This window comes from Ananas comosus, linkage group 19, assembly GCF_001540865.1.
Source record: "Ananas comosus cultivar F153 linkage group 19, ASM154086v1, whole genome shotgun sequence".
In the NCBI taxonomy this organism is placed as follows: domain Eukaryota; kingdom Viridiplantae; phylum Streptophyta; class Magnoliopsida; order Poales; family Bromeliaceae; genus Ananas; species Ananas comosus.
In genome coordinates this window covers 9,679,317-9,700,264 of record NC_033639.1, presented here as the reverse complement: position 1 = coordinate 9,700,264, position 20,948 = coordinate 9,679,317, and the positions used below count along the sequence as shown (strand labels likewise).

General features: G+C 37.0%; 4 protein-coding genes and 1 long non-coding RNA gene across 9 annotated transcripts; 2 read left to right on the top strand and 3 right to left on the bottom strand.

Moving 5' to 3' along the window:
* LOC109725042 (VQ motif-containing protein 22-like) lies at positions 1 to 1,263 on the top strand. The gene has a single exon (XM_020254091.1). The coding sequence runs from the start codon at positions 61 to 63 to the stop codon at positions 787 to 789; it is 729 nt and encodes a 242-aa protein (XP_020109680.1). The 5' UTR covers positions 1 to 60; the 3' UTR covers positions 790 to 1,263.
* Positions 3,446 to 7,293, bottom strand: LOC109725291 (probable pectinesterase 8). Of its 2 annotated transcripts, XM_020254434.1 has the most exons (6): positions 7,205 to 7,293; positions 5,482 to 6,789; positions 5,224 to 5,395; positions 4,918 to 5,124; positions 4,021 to 4,280; positions 3,446 to 3,778 (listed from the first exon to the last, which is right to left on the bottom strand). In XM_020254434.1, exons 2-6 carry the CDS (start codon positions 5,868 to 5,870, stop codon positions 3,622 to 3,624), a joined length of 1,185 nt encoding a protein of 394 aa, XP_020110023.1. In that variant the 5' UTR covers positions 5,871 to 6,789; positions 7,205 to 7,293; the 3' UTR covers positions 3,446 to 3,621. The 2 variants fall into 2 exon arrangements, with proteins under 2 accessions (XP_020110023.1, XP_020110024.1); XM_020254435.1 differs by lacking the exon at positions 7,205 to 7,293 and having other exon boundaries at positions 5,224 to 5,388; positions 5,482 to 5,643.
* LOC109725293 lies at positions 7,375 to 8,960 on the bottom strand. Of its 4 annotated transcripts, XR_002220229.1 has the most exons (4): positions 8,874 to 8,960; positions 8,263 to 8,436; positions 7,748 to 8,008; positions 7,375 to 7,519 (listed from the first exon to the last, which is right to left on the bottom strand). It is a non-coding gene; the product is annotated as an uncharacterized LOC109725293 (long non-coding RNA). The 4 variants fall into 4 exon arrangements; XR_002220228.1 differs by lacking the exon at positions 8,263 to 8,436 and having other exon boundaries at positions 8,874 to 8,950; XR_002220227.1 differs by lacking the exon at positions 8,874 to 8,960 and having other exon boundaries at positions 8,263 to 8,867.
* LOC109725292 (RING-H2 finger protein ATL74-like) lies at positions 11,536 to 12,325 on the top strand. The gene has a single exon (XM_020254436.1). It carries the CDS (start codon positions 11,646 to 11,648, stop codon positions 12,183 to 12,185), a length of 540 nt encoding a protein of 179 aa, XP_020110025.1. The 5' UTR covers positions 11,536 to 11,645; the 3' UTR covers positions 12,186 to 12,325.
* LOC109724806 (polygalacturonase QRT3) lies at positions 14,309 to 17,613 on the bottom strand. The gene is made up of 4 exons (XM_020253734.1): positions 17,542 to 17,613; positions 17,212 to 17,436; positions 15,119 to 15,707; positions 14,309 to 14,802 (listed from the first exon to the last, which is right to left on the bottom strand). Exons 1-4 carry the CDS (start codon positions 17,611 to 17,613, stop codon positions 14,309 to 14,311), a joined length of 1,380 nt encoding a protein of 459 aa, XP_020109323.1.

Sequence of the window (20,948 nt, the reverse complement as noted above, 5' to 3'; positions counted from 1 at the left end):
ACCCTCGTTTAGCTCGAGCTTACTTCGGTTCAAATTTTATTATTAATCTAATCAATTTTTATGGCTATGAGTGGCGATGCTACGGATTGGGCCCACTTCTACGCTCTCGGCTCGCATCCTTCCTCGACGTCGGCCATGTTCGGGCACGGCCCGGCCGAGTCGACCGTCGTGACGACCGCCGCTGCAGCAGCCTCCGCCGCCACCGCCTCCGCCGCCGGTTGTGGGCCGCAAATGGGCCGGGCCGGGAAGACGGCCCGCAGGCGGTCGCGGGCCTCGCGTCGGGCCCCGACGACGCTGCTCAACACCGACACCGCCAACTTCCGCGCCATGGTGCAGCAGTTCACCGGCATCCCGTCCGGCCCCCCGGCCCACCTCCCCCCGACCGCCGGGCCCGTCATCAACTTCGGGCCCATGTTCGGCGATTCGGCTCGGCCCGCCCCCACCGTCGTCTCCTTCGGCCACATGCAGCAGCAGCAGCAGCCCTCCTACATGGACCAGTTCCACTACAGCCGACCTGTGTTCACCCAAGATCTCTACAATAGTAGTAATAATAATAACAACAACAACAACAACAACAACAATAATAATAATAATAATAGTAACACGGGTGGTAAAAATGATCAAGATGATATATATGTTCATGGCTACAGCGGTGGCGGTAGCGTGTCGTCGGCATCGCAGGCGGAGATGAGCGAAGGATTCGTCTTCGACGGCGTGCACGATCAGATGATGCTGCCGAAGACGACGGCGCCCTCCGCTAATAGCAGAGTCGACGGGTACTTCTCTTAATTAGATATTATAAATGCATGCAATATCCAATTTATTTTGGGTTAGAGAGAGATAATTAAGGAGGGGATCGAGCCCATTATCAACAACACATGTAAATATTTTTATTTTATTTTATTTTATTTTTTTGTTTTCTCTACGGTGTTATATTACTTATTTCAGAAGAAGAAGAAGAAGAAGTCGTAAGGAATCTTTCTAGAACAACTTTATGTGTTTTTTTTTTTTTTTTTTATGATGATATTATTATAAACGTGCGCGAAGGGGATGAATTTAATGAGTGGAGAAAGTGGGGTCCACGTAGTTGGCATCGCGCGGTGTCAAAGTCAAAATCACGCTTGTCGTGTTTCGACTAGAACAGTAGAGTTTGATGTTGACGAGCACTTTAGATTGTTTTTTTTCCCCTTTGTTTTATTTTTGTGTGTTTTTTTGGGGAGATAAAAGTTTTACTAGAGCTATATACCAATTTGGTTTTTTCCTTGTGGTTGGATTGAATAAGTTGGTCGTTTCGTTTATTTCTTTTAGCCCCCGTTTGGTTGGGGGTTAAGGGGTGGAATAACCTCTTAACCCCCAATTTATACCCAAACACCATGAAAAAAGGGTGGGGTTTACTAACCCCACCCCCTTCCCAACTTTAACCCCGCACGCATCCCGAGCTCTCACCTTTTTCTTCTTTATCAATCATTAACCCCACTCCCCTTCCCAACTTTAACCCCGCACGCATCCCGAGCCCTCACCTTTTTTCTTATTTATCAATCATTATCTTTTTATCCCACCTATTCCAACCAAACACAAAAAAATTTTAACACCACTTTAACCCTGAACTTAACCCTATCCCTGGTATAGCTACTTTTTCCTTAACCCCGAACCAAACGGAGGCTTAGAAATAAACTTAGCTGAGAATGTAAATCAATTAGTATTCGAATTTGGAATCTCTCAGGCACCAACTATGACGGTCGGTTTTTATGTTCACTTGTTGTTTTGTGTTTTATACGTCTCCGCTAAATGTTGTAGAATATGTTTGTAATTGTTCAGATATTTTACTCAGATTTTTTCTCCTCTTTTTGAAAAATAGTGAATTGAAACTCATTATTCAATCACGGGTTCTAACCCTTTGACTCAACGCCCACATGTAAGGGAGATGGGAGATTAAAATTTTGATATTACGCTTATATGAAAAATCAGCCATAAAGAAGGACCAAAAATTAAATGTGATAGCTGAATAATCGCGTATCGAATGAAAACAAAGATTAAAAACATAAAAATCATTAATCATATTAGTAATAATTAAAATTAAATATTTTAAACTAATAAATTATTATTACGAGCGGATCACCTGCTATAATAAATTCCAAAATTGTGCTCACACGGGATCAATTCCTGGCCTCTGAGTTTACTCCTATACGCACGTAACACGCCACCTTGTAATGGGTGTTCCTAACATTGCCTAGACCCGGTCTATAGACCAGGCCACACACAAAACAACACATGGCGCATTTTAACTGGTCCAGCAAATTCATAGAGAACGTGTAATAAATTAGAAACCAGGTTCTTTCATGTGAACCATGCAACCTACATGGAATAAACGAGCAGAGGTATTGGATAGAGATTTGACTACTAAAAAGAGAATTGCGATTAGGACTGTTTCTGATACCATATTACATTCACTATAATAATTTTATCTATAATAACAATTTGTGATCGATGTTTTAATGATGCAAATAAATAACATTATTTAGCCATTTATTACCATAAGATTCAATGCAACAAATAGCAATTCTCTTTCTTCGCTGCAAAAAAAAAAAAAAAAAAAAAAAAAAAAAAAAAAAAAAAAAAAAAACTATTTAAAACAACATTTATTATTGGAAAAGAATGAAACTCCATAATAGTGATTACTCTAAAGTTAGCTTTTAGCAAGTAGAAAAGTTCGGTGGCTAAAAAATGAGGTATTAAGATCGAACGCAGAAGCTCTAGTTCTGTATTTGCATTGTGTCGTAGAGAGGATAAACTTACGACGACCGTACTATAATGTTTCATCTTAATCCTTTGTTTCGACTGCACTGCAATCTACAACAAGACCAAACAGACCCTCCTTGTATTGATTTTTGTTCTTATTTTGATATGATCGTGGGTCACATGTACGCATACATTTGGCTCGAAGCGAGAATATTCGAATAATTACTTATTCTTTTTGAGGTTTAGAACAGTAAGATCATGGTCCTCTTCAAACTTGGTCAAGTCAACATCCGCATGCATCGTTGCCATTGTTGGTACACAAATCTCAGTGCCATGAAGAGCACGGTGGTGTTTAAAACTTTAAATAGCAAATAAGATTAAGAGAGTTGACTTAATAATTCCTTTAGGTGACCACTTGTTAATGCATTTAAGTCTTCTTACGTTATTATTACTCCCATATAAATTGGATGACTTTTCTTTGGTCCAATTTCTCAGTCCACGTTCAATTTGAGCCCTTCGGAAAAGCGCTTCTAGATTAAGCATAAGTTGCTCCAAAAATCAAACTAATCATGCACAAGTGTGCTTCAAAAAGAATATGACAAAACACAAATAATTCAAAGTAATATTCACTTTTTTTTTTCTTTTTTTTTTTTGCAAACAAAGTGGTACATGTGCACATTTATGTGAATTTCTTTTGTATGTTTAATATCCATTTAAGTTTTATATTAAGAAAGAGGAATATGTGGAAGTACCCTCTCTCTCTCTCTCTCTCTCTCTCTCTCTCTCTCTCTCTAGCCCTCATTAAACTAAATAGTAAAAGAGTGTTATTTATTATATAACATTTGTTTAATTTATGGTGTATTTAGTATTAAATTATAGGTTTTAATTACCAAAAGGTAGCAACCATTTGTCTCCATCAATGAAAGAAATATTGAGGAAGGGAGAAGCTTGTGTGTCATTGAGCTTTTGAACATAAGGAACTCTCATGGTCAAATTTGCACCATCACCACTGCACTTGTACTCACCAAAAAAGATGCTCCTGTTAACATTAAAAATTATTTTTTAAAAAAAAAGAGTTTCATTTAATCCAAATTCCATGAGGCTTTCATTTTTCATTATATTTGTACACTTACTAAAAATTTGGATGTTTTTTGCCGTATGTAAAGGTACAAATTGAGCTACAATACTTTCGGAAACCAAAAAAGCAGTCGTATATTTCGCGCAAGGTTGTTTGCAATATGTATATATACGTGTATATGTATCGTGGTTTCGAATTCTTACTGATCTCTCGCGGGATCGTTGAAGTCGTTCCACCCTTCGGGGGCGATGATGTCGGACATGGAGGTGTAGGCGAAGACGACGCGGGCGTAAGGCCTCCAGGCTCTGCCTAACCATATTTGGCCCGTCCCTCCGATGCTACACTTCACGAACACGAAGCCCGTGTTCTCGTCGCCGGACGTTCGGCCGTGCGCGGTCACCACGCCGTTTATGAACCTCACTCCGGCCGGCACCGGTGAGGCTATGGAGATCAGCCTGCAATCCTGAGTCACAAGTTGCAGCAAGCAGAGATTCTTCTTCAATATTTTCATTTTTCTCTAGCCAGGCTTCTAGAAGAACTTTTCTAACGTAAAAAACAGCGGTTTCTAACGTAAAAAACAGCGGCTAAAAACATGACAAACCAAAAAAAAAAAAACAATATGAGGCTTTGCTGTGATATAAAGTAGACATCTTATTTAAAACTTCTACTTCTACTGTCAAACATCTAGCAAATAAAGTGTGGAGCCGTGAAGAGGAATTGCTTTTTTCGCCTCCCTTTTCAAAAAATATCTTTGCAAAAGCTTAAGTAACCAAAGAAGGCCCTACAAGGATCTTTTGTCCCTTAGAGGGTACAAGAGTCAGCTGAAAAGGAAAGGAACATGCAATTTGGAGTTTAACATTATCCAAAGTTTGTCACACTAACCCTTGTGATCAAATTAAACTAGTGTTTGGACACAATTACCCATCTTCATAGTTTGATCAGAGCCAAATCACACTTAATCCAACTGTCAACGACGAACCCGATTGCGAGTGTGACTGGAAAACGCCATCGACTAATAGATTGTTATTACACTGAGAAAGGTTTGTTAGATTGGTTATGAACATTACCAATTAGGCTCAAAATTTAGTGGTAGAACTTACCTCATACAAGGATCTAGCATCCCCAAAGATGAAATCAATTGAGCCTTGGATGAAGCATTCCTTGTAGTAATGTCTACCTCCATCATCATGGAGAGTATCCTGAGCTCCGAAGAACCCGCAACCCCAGAAGGCGGCTTGATCGCCTGCGACCCTAATTGCCACGGCTTGCGCTCCGAAATCGCCCGGGTTCGGTATGGGGGCCACATTCTGGTACAACAAACATGCCGAGAAGCAAGCAAGTTTTTTACTTTGTTAGTTGCCCAACTATTGCAAGAATATATGAAGGGTGTTAATTCTAGTATGTACAATGAAACTTATGTTTTTTGCCACAAAGTTTGCTGCGTATACGGTGACCGATGCGCTGTAGAAAGTGCCGTGCGAGGAGTTGGCCGTGTCATTCCACGCGATCGCCGTCAGGTCCATCCCTTGCCCTTGAAATGTGATGTTGGGTTTTGTCTTCAAGATCATAACCTTCTCACTAAACACACATTTAGCTCTACTAGCTGTGAAGGATGAATATGGACAATCATTCTCTCTTGAAGGAAAACTAGGAACGTAGCTTACTAGTAAATTCCCTTGTTGATCCATATGATGGTCCTCTTTGGACTAAAGTCAGCGACCGCATTGACCGCCGATTGCACCGTCGTGAAGTTGCAGCAGCCGTTGCGGTCGACACATAAGTAGGAAGTCATGTTCGTGTCCGACGGGGGAAAGTCAGGGAGAAAATCATCGCAGATTGTGCTGTTGGACACAGGTCGCTTGCGGTGGTGGTGGCGGCGGCGGAGGTGGTGGGAGCTCTCTACTGTAATAGAAACAAGATCGGGTGGTTCGACGAATGTCGTGAAAATGGAGAAGAGTTTCAAATATGGTGGATTTTGTATTATGAGTTGTGTAGAGAGCAAAGATGCAAGAGATGCAAATAGAGCCCAAAGGTAAGTTCCTTTGTGGCTCATGCTGTTGGAATGGATGAGAGAGAGGGACAAAGAGAGAGAGGTGAGAAGGGTATTAGAATAGTTAGATCATGTTTCCAAATAAGGAATGTCCAAACCCTAAAGATGCACTTGAAGCACAAGGATAGATAACATGCCTTCCAAACAATATTTTCTTCAAGTTGAGGGTGTCAGTCAACCTACCAAGTTACCAAATATTTTCTGGTGGAATAAAAATTAGACCAAAGTCTCTAAGCATGTGATTTGCTAAACAGAGAGAGTGGTGCAACTCTCAAACAAGATGAGTTTAATTTAACACGAAATCGTCCCTTTAAATCTTTTTTTAGTAGTTAACACATAACGGTAACGACTTAAGTAGTTAATGAACCATCACAGGTCATACCAAGAGAAATTTTAAATTCAAGTGATGCAACAATAACAACACTGCCTTGTATGCTTACAAATTCGTACCAGCACTAAACACTTAATTGAAAAGTAGAAAATGATGACAAATAAGATATCAACATCTGAAGTAACTCTCAGTGCTCCCACATTTTTAAATGGAAAGAATCTACATGCCGTTCCTCGCGGAAAGGATTAAATTTGTCACTTAAAGAAAAGTAAAAGGAAAAATCAGTTGCTTCTGATGTTAGCAACACAATACCACAGAAAATAGTCAAAATAAAATAAAATTTCAACTAATTTCACTAGTCACATCCATAGAGAAAAACCAGGAAACAGGAAAACTGAATTGAGCAAAAACCACTATGCACACAATAAGAGAGCAAGACTCGTAGTAGTTACTACTTATCAACTCAATTAGGCAGGATAGATAGGAATTTGACAGCCTCAAGAGGTGGCGAATGCCTTCTTTCCACCTGTGCTTGTCAATCCAGCTGGAATGACTTTTAGGACATTGAACCTCAGAGTCTTGGATAATTACCTAAATAAACAAGTTACTGTATGATCAAACCACATGAATTTTACAATAGGCAAATCATTAACAGATCGACATACTACAGCCCTGCTTGGCCTAGCTGGAACTTCTATTTAAGTATTTTCTCATTAAAGCTATTCAAAGAAGCACTAACAGCTATTTCGATAAAATATCCTCAACAGCAACTCATTCTAGCAAAAGAAGAAGCTTCAACCTGGAGCTTCCACTTTCGGGACCCAGGAGCTCAATTCAACTTCCCCCCCGCAGAAAAAGCGCAGATTTTTAGTTTGCCTAGTGCATGATTTCTAGAAGCTTCTACTTTCTAAAGCAGTTTCTCTACTCCGCGAGTCAATGAGCAATAGAAATATATAAAGGTTAATTATCTAGCTAGATTGTTAGATTAGGGCATTAGGAGGCGTACTGGAATTGGCCAATGATAGCATGATCTCCTTCCTTCACATGGAAGCATGGGAATATGTGTGAAGGGATATTTGGGTATTTCTTTTTGTACCTGAAAGAAAAGAGATATACCATCTAACTCATTAATAAAATTGCAGGCAAAGTAAAATCAAGTTGCAGATATTTAGCTTGCCTTCAATATTTCTTCACATAGTGGAGGTAGTTTCTGCGAACGATAATAGTTCTACTCATTTTTGGCAATATGGCATGTGCCATCCAAATGCAGCCCCTAATGGATATGGTGCCAGTAATGGGCATTTTTTATCTATACATGTCCCTGCAAGCAAAAATAAAATAAAATAAAATAAACAGGGCTGCGTTGGTGAGGAGTACTTTAACACAAACTAATACAGCACATAAAATAAAAATAATCACATGCTGTTGAAAATCCAGCCACTTGATCAATATAAATCACAAATGTTACACTGCAACGTAAACTATTCAAAACCATTGAATAAATATGGACAGAAAATTTGATTAGTCAGATGTTCCAAGAAACTTTTACCAAATTTATATCAAAAGTAAAATAAGCTGATCATATCTTCAATGACTTCTCCGGGAGTCTTGAATCCCAGCCCAATGTTCTTCGAGAAGTGGTTTCCACCCTTGCCAGGTCTCTTTCCCTTTCCAGATTTCTTCGAGCTACAAACCATCTTGTCACTAAAACACGATCGCACGTAACACGTAAAACCATGAAAAAAATGTGCAAACAGAAAGCAGGAAAAAGTCACCAAAGGAAAACCTTTGGCTGCTTGAGGAATGCCTTCTGCAGGAAAAATTACAAACCATCAAAAAACAAACTTTTCCCCATGAACACTAACTATTAACCTTTATAAATCAGCTATATGCTTCTAGAGCTTGCTTTATTAATACAAAACGAAACAACGATAATACCATTCCAATAGTTCCAAATACTAAGATGAGAAGATTCTCAAACTAAAATCAAACAACTACACAAGCAGTTTCCATCCTAGGTGTCTACTTTGTGTAAATGGGATGCAAAAAATTAAGATATATTACTTGCCGCTTAACAGCCAACCGCTCTACATCCGAGCTACAGAAGCACAACGAGAGATCTCAATCCACGAACAATACGAGTCCGAAGCTTCCTTCACATGAATCGTATTCCATGAACACAATATCTATCTAATGCGATACATGAACAAACGACAACGGCGGAGTCTTGGAGTATTCCTACAGGTCCATCATGGATCAAAGCGAGAAACACGTCTGATGCATTTCACATTACAAAATTTTCTAAATACAAATAAGAAAAGATTGCATTTTTTTCCCTATGCATAACTACAAGTAGTATTTTACTAGCACTAAATTAAACTAACTACAAGTAGCATTTTAAACTAACACTAAATTAACACTACATACAAAAAATAAAGGCGTAAACTTTCCGAATAATCGACTAATTACAGCAAGACCCATTCGAGCACTCATTAAATAGGGCTCAATTCAAGCTCACAACATCTCTTCTGACCTCTCTATGTTCCCATCTCCTATCATTTGCTTCATATACTCAGGGACATGGACTAAGAACACTTTTGTAAGCAATTGATGCATGCATAGAGCAATTAATGGGAGAAAAGGAGAACGTAGAGGACGAAGAGTGTGCGTTTTACCTGTTCCGCCATGATCCACCGCAGGGGGGGGAGAGAGAGAGAGAGAGAGAGAGAGAGAGTGGAGGGAGGAAGCAAACCCTAATTTCATGCAACGACTAGTAAGCAAACATTGGGCCGGGCCTAGTTATACAATTGGACCGGACCTGATTGTAGGCCGGATAAAGTTGTCCGGGTCGAACCAGACCCGAACCGAAATTTTCTTTGCTATTTTAGACCCGAGTCCGGTCTAAAATGACTTGACCAAGTCAAATGGACAAAATCTCGGGCCATGAATATGGATGGATACAAACGGAGTGGATCTGAAGGCGGGAGGTGGGGACCTATGCCGCCCTTTTTTCTTGACGGGTCCGGATAGATTCATGACAGATTCCTCACTTATCATGTCATTCTCGACGCGTTAGGATAAAAGTAGATTTTTGACGAAATTTTAGTGAATCGGAATAGATCGAGAGGAGAAAAAGTACTCCCACCTCCTGCTCAATTTCCTTAGTGGATCGGGAAGAATTTGAAATATGTTATTTTTATCTTATTTTTTCGTCTCCACTTGTCCCGTTTTAAATGGATTGGGATAGAAGCTCTATCAATCCAGATCCATTTGCATCCGTAGCCGAGCCATTTTCCGAGCTATGAAAATGGCGGCGAGAGCTACATACAAAGTCGAAGGCTCAAACCTCCGTTTGTTAAAAAAAGAATAAAATAATATATAATGTAAAACAACCGGCGAGTGCCGCCGTTTTTTGAATAGCATTCCGAATAACAACCACTGCGGCGTTGATGTTGCCTCACACTATGATTTTGTACAGAGAATAATAGCACAAACATGGTGAGAGCCCCTTTTTTTTGATGTTTTTTGATGTATTAATTTATGAGAAGCTTTTTGGCATCTTTAACTAATTCCTTCAAAATTGGAACAGGGCAACTGATTAAGACTAAGAAAATTTTGCAAGAAACCCAATTTTTAGGTTGTGTCATGTGTGTTGTTGTGTAATGATTGTGAAAATATAAATAAATATATAAATAAGTAAAAGGGTGCTCTCTCTTTTCTAGGGAAAACGAAATATTCGATGCCTTAATAACAACTAGGTTATGTTGCTTGATTCCTTTTTCTTCATAAAATGACACTTATTAATTAATGCATTGTATTGCCCCAAATTATCAATTTAAAAGAATATGGGGTATATAGCAGCTAAGTATCTGTTTGGCTCCACGGTGCGTATAGAATATTTGTAATTACTATAATATCTTAAATAGTTTCTCTTATGAAACAGAAACAAAAACTCTAGTTTAAAGCTTCTTTCGAAAAGAATATTTTATTTACATATAAAATATTTTACCCAAAATATCTGCAAATATAAGCGATCTAAGATCGGCTCGTGTTCGCTTGTTTATTAAACGAGCTGAACGCATACTGGTTTGCAAAAATATCAAGCTGAAAAGTTCAGCTCATGTCCAACTTGTTTATTAACGAGCAAACACAAGCTGGCTCGCAAATAATAAGTTAAATCGTCAGCCCTACTACTAGGTAAAAAAATAAAATAAGATAAAATAATTTTCTAATAATTAAAATTCAAAAAATATAGACTTCATTCTATTTTGATTGGCCTAAAATTCAAACAATAAAATTTATATAATATTATATATATAGAGAGAGAGAGAGAGATAGATAGATAGATAGATAGACTTCTTTCATTCAATACCTGAAAACTTAATATCACCAATGGTTTGGTACTATCAAAAATATTCCAGTTTAATCTCTCTCTCTTTTTCACTCTATATATATATAGAATTAGGTTACCGTACTATTAATAGTACCAAGTCATTTGTGCAATTAGGTTTTCGGCTATTGGAAGAAAGATGTATAGTTACGATGATATATAGTGGTCTTCTAGAATTGAGTGGGTGGTTAGTTGAATAGTATGATCTAACGGATGGAAATAGTTAGAGTAAATTTTACAGCAAAAAACTTAATAACACAAAACACTTTGTGCTATTGATAGTATAATAGTCAAACTTTATATATATATATATATATATATATATATATATATATATATATACACCTAGGTTGGAATACTATTAGGTTTTCAGCCCTTGGATTAAAAAATGTACGGTTAGGATGATGTGAGCCCCCTAAGGTTGAGTGAGTTATTGATTTAATAGTATAATCTAATGGATAAAAATAATCAAAGGGTTAAATCTAACGGTGGAAAACTTGATAGCACAAAATGTTTTGTGCTATCGATAGTATTCCAGCCGGACTCTATATACCTAGGCTGGAATACTATCAATATTACAAAGCATTTGGTGCTATTAGGATTTTGACCCTTGGATTAAAAAATGTACGGTTAGAATAATATGGGCCCCCTAGGGTTGAGTAAGTTATTGGTTTAATAATATAATCTAACAGATGAAAATAGTTAAATGGTTAAATTTAACGGCAAAAAACTTGATAGCACCAAACGCTTGGTGCTATCGATAATATTCCAGCCGAACTCTCTCTCTCTCTCTCTATATATATATATATTCAAGCTAGAGCAAACTAGCCCAGCTCGTGTTCCGCTCGATCTCTAGCTTATTTCGAGCCCAACATCGATCAATTGGCTTGCGAACAGCAAGCTGCATTGGCAGCCCTGGTCACAAGTACTAAGATGCCATCCTCTCCAATCCCATTACCCTTCTTTCAAAAGAAAAAGGCAGCTTAGTGGCTTATCAGTTTATCACTCCCCTCTCTCTCTCTCATATCTTTATCTTACACACTAACAATAGTATCAAATGCATGAGCATGTAATTAACCCAGAGAAAACCCTAGCTCGGCCAAACATGCAAGAACCCTACCTCCCCCCCACCCCCTCCACCACAGCACCTCCCCCCTGCGCCGATCACTCGGCGGCTCCCCTCGACTACGATGTGGCCGTTATCCTGGCTGCCATGATCTGCGCCCTCGTCTGCGCCCTCGGCCTCAAATCCACTCTCCGCTGTGCCGTCCGCTGCGCCCTCGCCAGCCCCGCCGCCCGCTGCGGCCGCCGCGCCGCCCGCGGCCTCAAGCGCGAGCACGTCGCCGCCCTCCCCATCGCCACCTACGCCGCTCCGGCCCCGCCGGCGGGGTGCGCCATATGCTTGTCGGACTTTGCGGATGGTGAACGGGTCCGGGTGCTGCCGGGGTGCGGCCACCAGTTCCACGTCGCGTGCGTTGACCGCTGGCTCGCGTCGCGCAGCTCGTGCCCGACATGCCGCCGATGCCTCTTGCCACCACCGTTATCATCCGAAGGCAGCGTCGCCGAGGGCTGTTCTCTGGATGTACTGGCGTACTGACTTCTACTTCTCGAGCGAGAATTTGATCTTTAGGTTTTCTTTTTCTGGGTATGTACGTGTACTTTCTAGCATGGTGATCAGTGCATGTTTATGTGGCTCTAGCTGATGTAAATTATTAATATCATGCTCTCTTAGTCTAAGTAACTCTATTTTTATTAGTAAAATAGTATTATTAGAGTTATATATCTTTACTAAAAGCATTAACCAAATTTGGTAATCTTACTGGTCAATAACGTCTATTCCTATCTTTGCAGTTGAGAAAGTTAGTCCTTTTGTTTCAGTGTGATTTTTGCAGGATGAGAAAATTGCTCCTTTTGTCTAAGAGTGCTTTTTTTTACCCCTTTTGTTTTAATGCGTTAAATTATACGGAATAATCCTTATTTTCTTATAGCTTATAGTTAAGTTCAAGACTTTTTAATAGACTCACGATGTTAATTTTTTTAAATAAAAAAAATTAAACAATACTAATAACTTGGTAAGGCCAAAGACGTGAAGTTATATGAAATATTCGTTGTTCTTTAAAAAATAAACTATTAGAGACCGTATTTAATTATTATATTTATATTCAACATTTTTTTTTATGTTTGGATTTGAGATATTTCGATATGCCAAAGACGTGAACTTAAATATAATGGAAAGAAATTAATAATGTTAGGAGATTTATGGGACTCAAATTTAGCACTTTCTACTTTAGTACTTAGTTAAATTATATAAAACAATTGTAATTATACAAAAACTTAAATTGATAGAGAATAATATTTTTAATATTTATATTCAATAGTGATAGTAATCCAAGGAGTCAAAAGTAATTATCACACTTCAGAAAAGGAATAATAACCTAAAATTAAAATTTTTTATTTTATTCAGAATGTTTTTCACAGCTTTAATATCCTATTTGAATGTTAAAATTAGTTATCTAATAATAAATTATTTGATAGGAAAACTTTCTTACATATATATTCGAAGGCGACTAAATTATTTGATTTGAAAACTTTCTTATATAGTTCAAAGGCAGAAGTTCGAAATTTAATCTCTAAAACATCTTATTAATTATCGCGCGTTTGTAATGGTAGATCTATGAAGTAATTTATTTTATGTTGAAAAAAAATATCGAAAACTAAATATATTATTTCATCTGAATATTCGACTGCATTAATTCCTACTTTTCAATCATAATAAAAACTTTTAACACTGAATAGAATTTTACTGAATAGTTCTAAGTAAGTTTTAAAATTTTCTAAATATTGTGACCATATTTAATTTCTTTTTTTAAAAAAAGAATTATTTGATTTGTCACCATAAAAGGCGATCCAATGTTATATCTAGCGATGCTCCTCCACTTGGGGAAACCACTTGATGACAACTACGACGAAAAAGAGACCATGATGTTGACCTCAATTCAAGTGGTTATCATGGTAACAGGGGAAATGCTTTAATTTTCGGGGAATCCAAATTAAAGTCCACTGAGAATATTATTCATGATGAGAATACTTTATATATTAGATTTATTCCAATATTTTAGCAGTAGCCCCACTTTTAATTTTTCTCTTTCCCCCTTTTCTCTCTCCTCCTTTTATAATTAATTAACGATTTTCAAGNTTTAGCTAGCAGCACTTTTTTGACATGTACCTATATTTAAAAGTGTCGCTATAGACCGTTTTTGTTGTAGTGATTGATTTTATATATATATATATATATATATATATTTAATTTGATTAAATTTGGTCGGTCCATCGTTAATAATTATACACGATAAATTTATTTACTACTTTTTTCAACAGTAACGTTCAACAGTGTGAAAATAAAAAAATGAGACAAATTGCTTAGGTTGATTTTTTTTTTTTTTGTTTAATGTTCGAGATTAACTCAAATCTCTGATATAGGGTTTGAAACTTCGATCTTAACATTGCCAAGTTCTAAATTCATAGCATTTTGTTTTTGACCAAATCAGACACAATTAATCAGCAAAAAGCAACTAATTAAACTTACCCATAAATTCAATATCCAAAATAACAGCATAAATAATTTAACTAATCACGACTCACCCAATAATGAATGTTATATCTATCAAATATTAATATTAAAAAGAGCCCGAAATTATTATTATTTTTTTCTCTACTTAATTAGAAGTGGTTGACCTCCCCGGGCATCAAGTACTGGTCGACGGCGACCGACACGACAGCGTCGACCACCCCCGTCGCCTCCACCACCACCTTGTTGTTTGCCACGCCCGTCAGCGCGTGCACGGGGATGCTCCGTCGGTCGCGCGAGTGGAGCGCGTACTGCACGTGCGTGATCCGGTCCGGAAACACCAGCAGCCCCGAGAAGTCGGCGGTCCACTGGCTCCCCTTCCCCGCTACGGTCAACCTCCCGACCGTCGACTTCAGGGCCATCCCCCGCACGCTGTTGCGGTCGACGACGACCTGGTCAATGTGCGTGAACGGTTTCTCGGAGTGGTCGAGTTTGACAATTGGACTGTTCGATGACCCGGTGAACGTGTTGTCGACGATGTTCAGACCCGAGATCTCGCCCTTGATGGACTTGAGTGTGATGTACGCGTCACCCAAAAAGAATGCGTTGGTTATGATTACTTGGAATGGATCCTCCAGAACGATACCTGTTGAATATAAAATATTAATTTAAGCGCGCGCAAATTTACTTGTACTAGGCTACTAGCTAGCTAGTGCAAAAGTAGAGCACATGAGAGTTGACCGTAGAGAGTTTGAAGTCAAACCCTAGACTATATTTGTGCGTAGACTTTCTAGTGCAAAAGTAGAACACATGAGAATTGACCGTAGAGAGTTTGAAGTCAAACCCTAGACTATATTTGTGCGTAAATTTTGCTCTAAACTTTATGTTTTAACACAGAGTTTCTGCGTAAAATAAATAGTATAGTATAGAAAGTGAAAAACGTGTGGTGTAGTAAAGTGTACCTGTATAGTCCATATAACAATTGTCGAGCCTGGTTTGACTTGAACCCGGGAGGCGCACGAGGATGCCGACGCCGCCCCAGTAGGTGGCCTTGTTGTAGCAGTGGACGCCGGTGAGGATGTTGGCCTGTCCGCGGAGGAGGACCCCGACGGCCGCGGAGAAAATCGCGACGTCGGTTACGGCGTTATCGTTGCTAGCGAGGTTTATCGCGGTACCAGAGAAGTTCCGCTCCCGGGGATCGCCCCCGACGGTGAGGTGCTGCCCCAGGAAGCAGTCCGAGACGAACGTCTCGTGGCCGCCCTCGACGAGGATGCCGTCGGTGAGGAAATGCGTGAAGAAGCAGTTCGTGACGCGCGTGCGGGCCGAGTCGACGACCAGGAGGCCGCCGCCGCGGAAATTGGCATCGAAGAGGACGTCGCGGAAGGTGATGTCCTCGTAGTAGATGCCGAGGTTGGAGGCGTGGACGGCGGTGCGGTTGGCAGAGTGCGAATTGTGGCGCGAAAGGCGGTGGGAGGATTGCGGGGAGTGGAGCTCGACGAGGTAGCCGGTGCTGGGGAAGTTATCTGATGCTTTTATCGTGCCTCCTTGAAACTACATTCAAAAGATCAGTCCTAATATATACCACTACTAAATGTTATCTAAAATATTTAAAATTTTTAAAAATTAAATTTTATAATTTTTCAATATCATTTATCTTACGATCAAAAGATCACAACATTGGTAATTTTAATGGCTGGTATAGAATATTTGCTAGTTTAACAGTATAAAAGAATTGGAATAGATTGAATTTTTGATAGAAAATTTTATTCACTATCTAGATAAAGATTAATAACTCCGATTTTAAATTGAAGGATCTAATTATTTATTTTTAGGATGTCGTTTAATTTTGATCATTCAATTTATGTCCGTTTGATGGACTTTATTATAATTTTGAAAAATTACGAAATTTATTTTTTAAAAGTTTTAAATACTCTAGATTATACTTAACTGAGTGGATCATCGATTCGGAAGCTCTATCATCAAAACTAAGTTATGAGTACGAAGGGCTCTATACTCGTAAGAGTATAGTAGCTCTACTCTCTCTCTCTCTCTCTCTCTCTCTATATATATATATATATAATCGAGATTCTATATTATTAAAAATACTAAGTTATTGGTGCTGATAAATTGTCGAGTCTTTGATTAAGAGATATGCGGTTAAGATGATAGTGATCTTCCAAAATTTAATAAGCGGTTAGTATGATCTAATAGATAAAAAAATGGCCAATATGATAGATTTAACAGCGAAAACTTATATATGTTATTATTATTCTAAAAAAAAAAGTATTTACAATTGCTAAATGGATTTGTCTGAAGTAGTTAAGTTGTGAGGCGACATTTAAGGCTAAAATAGTACTTGGAAATACACCGAAGCTAATTAACGGCTTGAAGAGTAAACTGCGCTTGCCAACTTTAAGATTTATCTGTTTGGAGAAGCATTTTAATTGCTTTTATGATCTTAATAATTAATCATTTTTCAAACTTTTGAATAGTGGCCTTTATATACATATTTTTCTTTAAGGAAAATAAAGTAAATGTCTATATATGGTTATTTTTTGAATAAGGAAATAACTAAATAAGTGCTATTATTAGAAAGAATCATACTATCATTTCTCTTTTTTTTTCGTATAAACAAAAATTACATAGTTTATATAAAAAAAATCTTAATATAAAGACAATTTTTAGACGACACGCTTTAAAAAGCATTGTCATATTTATTCAATAATAAACTTTGCTATTATTTTTAATTTTTCGATGTTTCGAAGCTCTAGGATTTCAAAATTTTCTAAAAATTCTAAAATTTTAAAATATCAGATTATATTTTATCGCCGCTTGGCATAAGCGTCAGTATATATATGACAACTCTTCATTTGCCGACGTTTTAACAGACGCTTTCAAATATGACGCTAGACTATATTGAGATACTTTTTACAACTAATAAAATAACATTCTTAAATATTAATTTGTTATAGTGAACTGAGAGCGTTGTTAATTAATTACTAATATGATCAACTAAATCAATAATTATAACTTAAACGCAAAAATAGAGGCTCACCACCAAATTCCCGCCGCCGCTCGGGAATCGGATCGGCTTGCCGATCTTGTAGTAGCCACCGTGCAGATCAATCACCACGCCGCCCAAGTTATTGACCCCCCACAACATGCCGCTCGCGCTCTGCACTTTAAACGCATCCTCTACGGCTTTTAGAATAGCTTCACTACTATCCAGCGTCCCGCTCGGGTCCGCTCCGTACTCAATCAGATTGAACATTCGACTCTTCTACAATAAAATGAAAGCATATACACATGATCGAAAAATACGTACGTAATGAAATAAACTCGTGATTTATAGAAAAGCTATATAGTCATGAACTTATATATATACCTTAGTTGAACTTTTTCTAGCAGAAGCACTTCTTAAGAACCTTTGATAGTGTTGTTCTCCACTTAAGCGCATGGGGAAGCGCTTTTGGGCTCTCTCTAGTGAAAAGCCAATGCTGTGTTGCACACACAATATTGTGGTTAGTAGTAAAAGCAATTGAATCTTCATAATATCAACTTAGAATAGAGCCTTAATTTTCACTTTTTCTTTTTTCTTTTTTTTCTCCCTCCCCAGCTAGAATATATAAAAAGATCAAAAAGAAATGATAAGAGTTGAGTGGTATAAGTAGGATTAATGTGGAGGATATAAATACGTTTTTTTGGGGGGAAATATAAAATAATTCAAATCTAAGCGCAGGGTGTACATTCTAAATTTTCTAAAACTAAATTTAATTAGTAGAGTTTATCCTTTTTGAGCTGTTTACATTTAATTAATACGGTTGATTAAGTTTATCCTTTAAAACCGTACGTATAGTAACAATATATATATATATAGAAAGGATGGTAATTCAAAATTTTGAAAATGGGTATATATGTGTATATTGCATGAGAATAAATTATCCAACCCAGGTTCAAAATTTAAAAAGTTTTTGCTAGGTTTAATTTAAATTTCTTAGATATGGTTTGAAAAACAAGTGACTTTTCCCATACAGTGGGATATACTAATTGTCTCTGTATATAAGAAATCATCCTGTGTCTTATGGATTAAACAAAAAAAAAAAAGAAAAAAAGAAAAACCTGATACAGTGACCATGAGAGATTCGTACGAGGAACTTAAAAAATATGAAAAATTAATATTTTTTACATAAACAAATCTCACAATTAATATTTTACAAACTATATAATTTAATGATTAAATTTCCATTTCAAACTCATAAGTCGTGCTTAACTTCTCATGATTTACGCTTTTGTATTAATTAGATATCACAATATATGCTAGTTTGTAAAATATTATAAAATGTATTTGTAAGTGTATATAGCGTTGCTCATGATAAAGTATAGTTTATAACTTAATTCATGCTTTTTAACATGGTCTCGGACTTCGTATATATATATATATATATTCCAATTTCGATCTGACCAGTAGTCATTTGTTAGCTAATCGTGTTTACCATGTGAAATTGTTAATTTGGATTTGCGCTATATATATATAGAGAGAGAGAGAGAGTAGGGCTACTATATTATATATTATGAGTATTGGGCCCTTCGTATGCACAAGTTGTTTTCGATGATGGAGCTTCCGAATTGACGATCCACTCCATTAAATATGATTTAGAGTATTTAAAACTTCTAGAAAATAAATTTCATAATTTTTCGAAATCTTAATAATTAAAGTCCATCAAGCGGGCATAAAATGAACGGTCAAAATCGAACGAAGTCTTAAAAATGGATGATCGGATCCTTCAATTTAAGATCGGAGTTATTGATCTTTATCTAGGTAGTGAATATAATTTTCTATCAAAAATTCAACCTATTCGGATTCTTTTGCACCGTTAAACTAAAAAGTATTCCATACCGGCCGTTAAAAATTGTCAATTTTATGAGCTTTTGATCGTAAGGTAAATGATGTCGAAAAATTATGAAATTTGATTTCTAAATGTTTCAAATGCTCTAGATAAAGTTTAACGGTGTGGATCGTCGATTCGGAAGCTCTATCATCGAAAACAACTTATGAGTATGAAGGCGATCGTACTCATAACAGTATAGTAGCCGTACACACACTCTCTCTCCCCCTCTCTCTCTCTCTTTATATATATATATATATTAGTTTAAAGTTTCATTATTTTACTAAGGTTTTTTTTATTAGAAAAAAAAAAAGAAGTGTGGATGAATTTGAGCCACGTACATTGTCACCTGTGTCCATGGAACTCAGAAGATGAACCAATTATAAAAGTTAGGTTTCCTTTTTTATTAGATCTTTATGTTAGCATGGTCTCATGCATGAACGAATATTCCATTACTTATAATATAAATAAGCATAAATTATTCAAGCATGTATGTCGTGCGACGTCACACTCATACATGCATGCATCATAAATTATTCAAGAATGTATGTCGTGCTATGTCATACTCATACATGCATGCATTTTTATAATATAAAACATTCTCATATGCCATCCATGTGTTGATATACGTAGTGCGTGCACTTTGTTTATTATTTATCATCATGCTATCATGCGTAATCACCAACCTAATTCCAAGATTGTAGCTATGGGTACTTTAAAATGTACCCTAAACATGGTTGAGCGTATAAAAATTATCGTTGTTTGCTTCAGATAGCATATTTAGTATTTTTGTTATGACAGAAAACAAAAGTGAGATTTTGAATATGAAAATATAAGTCTTATTTTAGTATCACTGATTCGACTGAAAGGAGAGAATCTACCGCAAGTACGTCTCCTGGTGTTACCGTTTGAATAGTATGAATTTTATCACATAACATGCGTATCCCAAAAAATTTTTAAAGTTTTCAATGCAGCAACAAAAAGTTTCTGTCAAGATTATGGGCAGAATCAACGTGCATGACGAAAAAAATGCAATACAACAGTTCTCTAGTTTCGTGCACTGAGCACATAATTATCAAATCAATTGATTCTGAAAAATTAAACTACTAATATGCGACAAAGCCTCTCGATGAACAAAATAAATTGGATACACTCAAAAATACCCATTAAATTTTTATTATCATTTTTTTAGTCCCTTAACAGCTCCCTTTTTTTCTGGGTTAGAATCCACGTATCCGAGATTCCGTATCAAATAATCAAATAAATAATTTTATTCTTTTAGATCCACTACACAGCTTGCGCTCCTGAACAAGGAATTTAATCATCCAAACATCCGCATATAATCCCATCTGCGGTTTCGCAAAATACCGTACACTTGCCTGATCGGACGGTGGATGGAATCTCGCATAGAGCTTTTATGCGCGCGCATGGAGACGTATCCAGAGAACTCTATTTTGTCACGGGACATGGTATCTTGCACCTTAGGAACAATATAACTTAAAACCACAACCATTAATTGAACGGCTAGGATTGATTGTTACAGTCTGATTATTGGGAAAATTACAAATTGCCCCCCAAACTCTCATAAAAATTGTAAAAATTAATAAAGTTTTTTATATTAATTTTGAAATCTTACTGGTGTATTTGTTACTTTTGCATTGATTTTTAAAATTAATTAGTATTTATTTTAAAATTTTGTTATAAAAAATATGAAAAAAAATCTAACAAATTGATAGTATACTGAATAGTGTGCCAGTTAATTAAAACATTAATAAGCTCTATCAAAAACAAATTAAAAAATAAAAAAAGATGGGATGTTGTAACATATTTACACTTGTTGAGGGTTTATATGTAAATTTCCCGCGCTGTTTATATGTATTGTGTTCCTACGGAACAGTGTATGAGC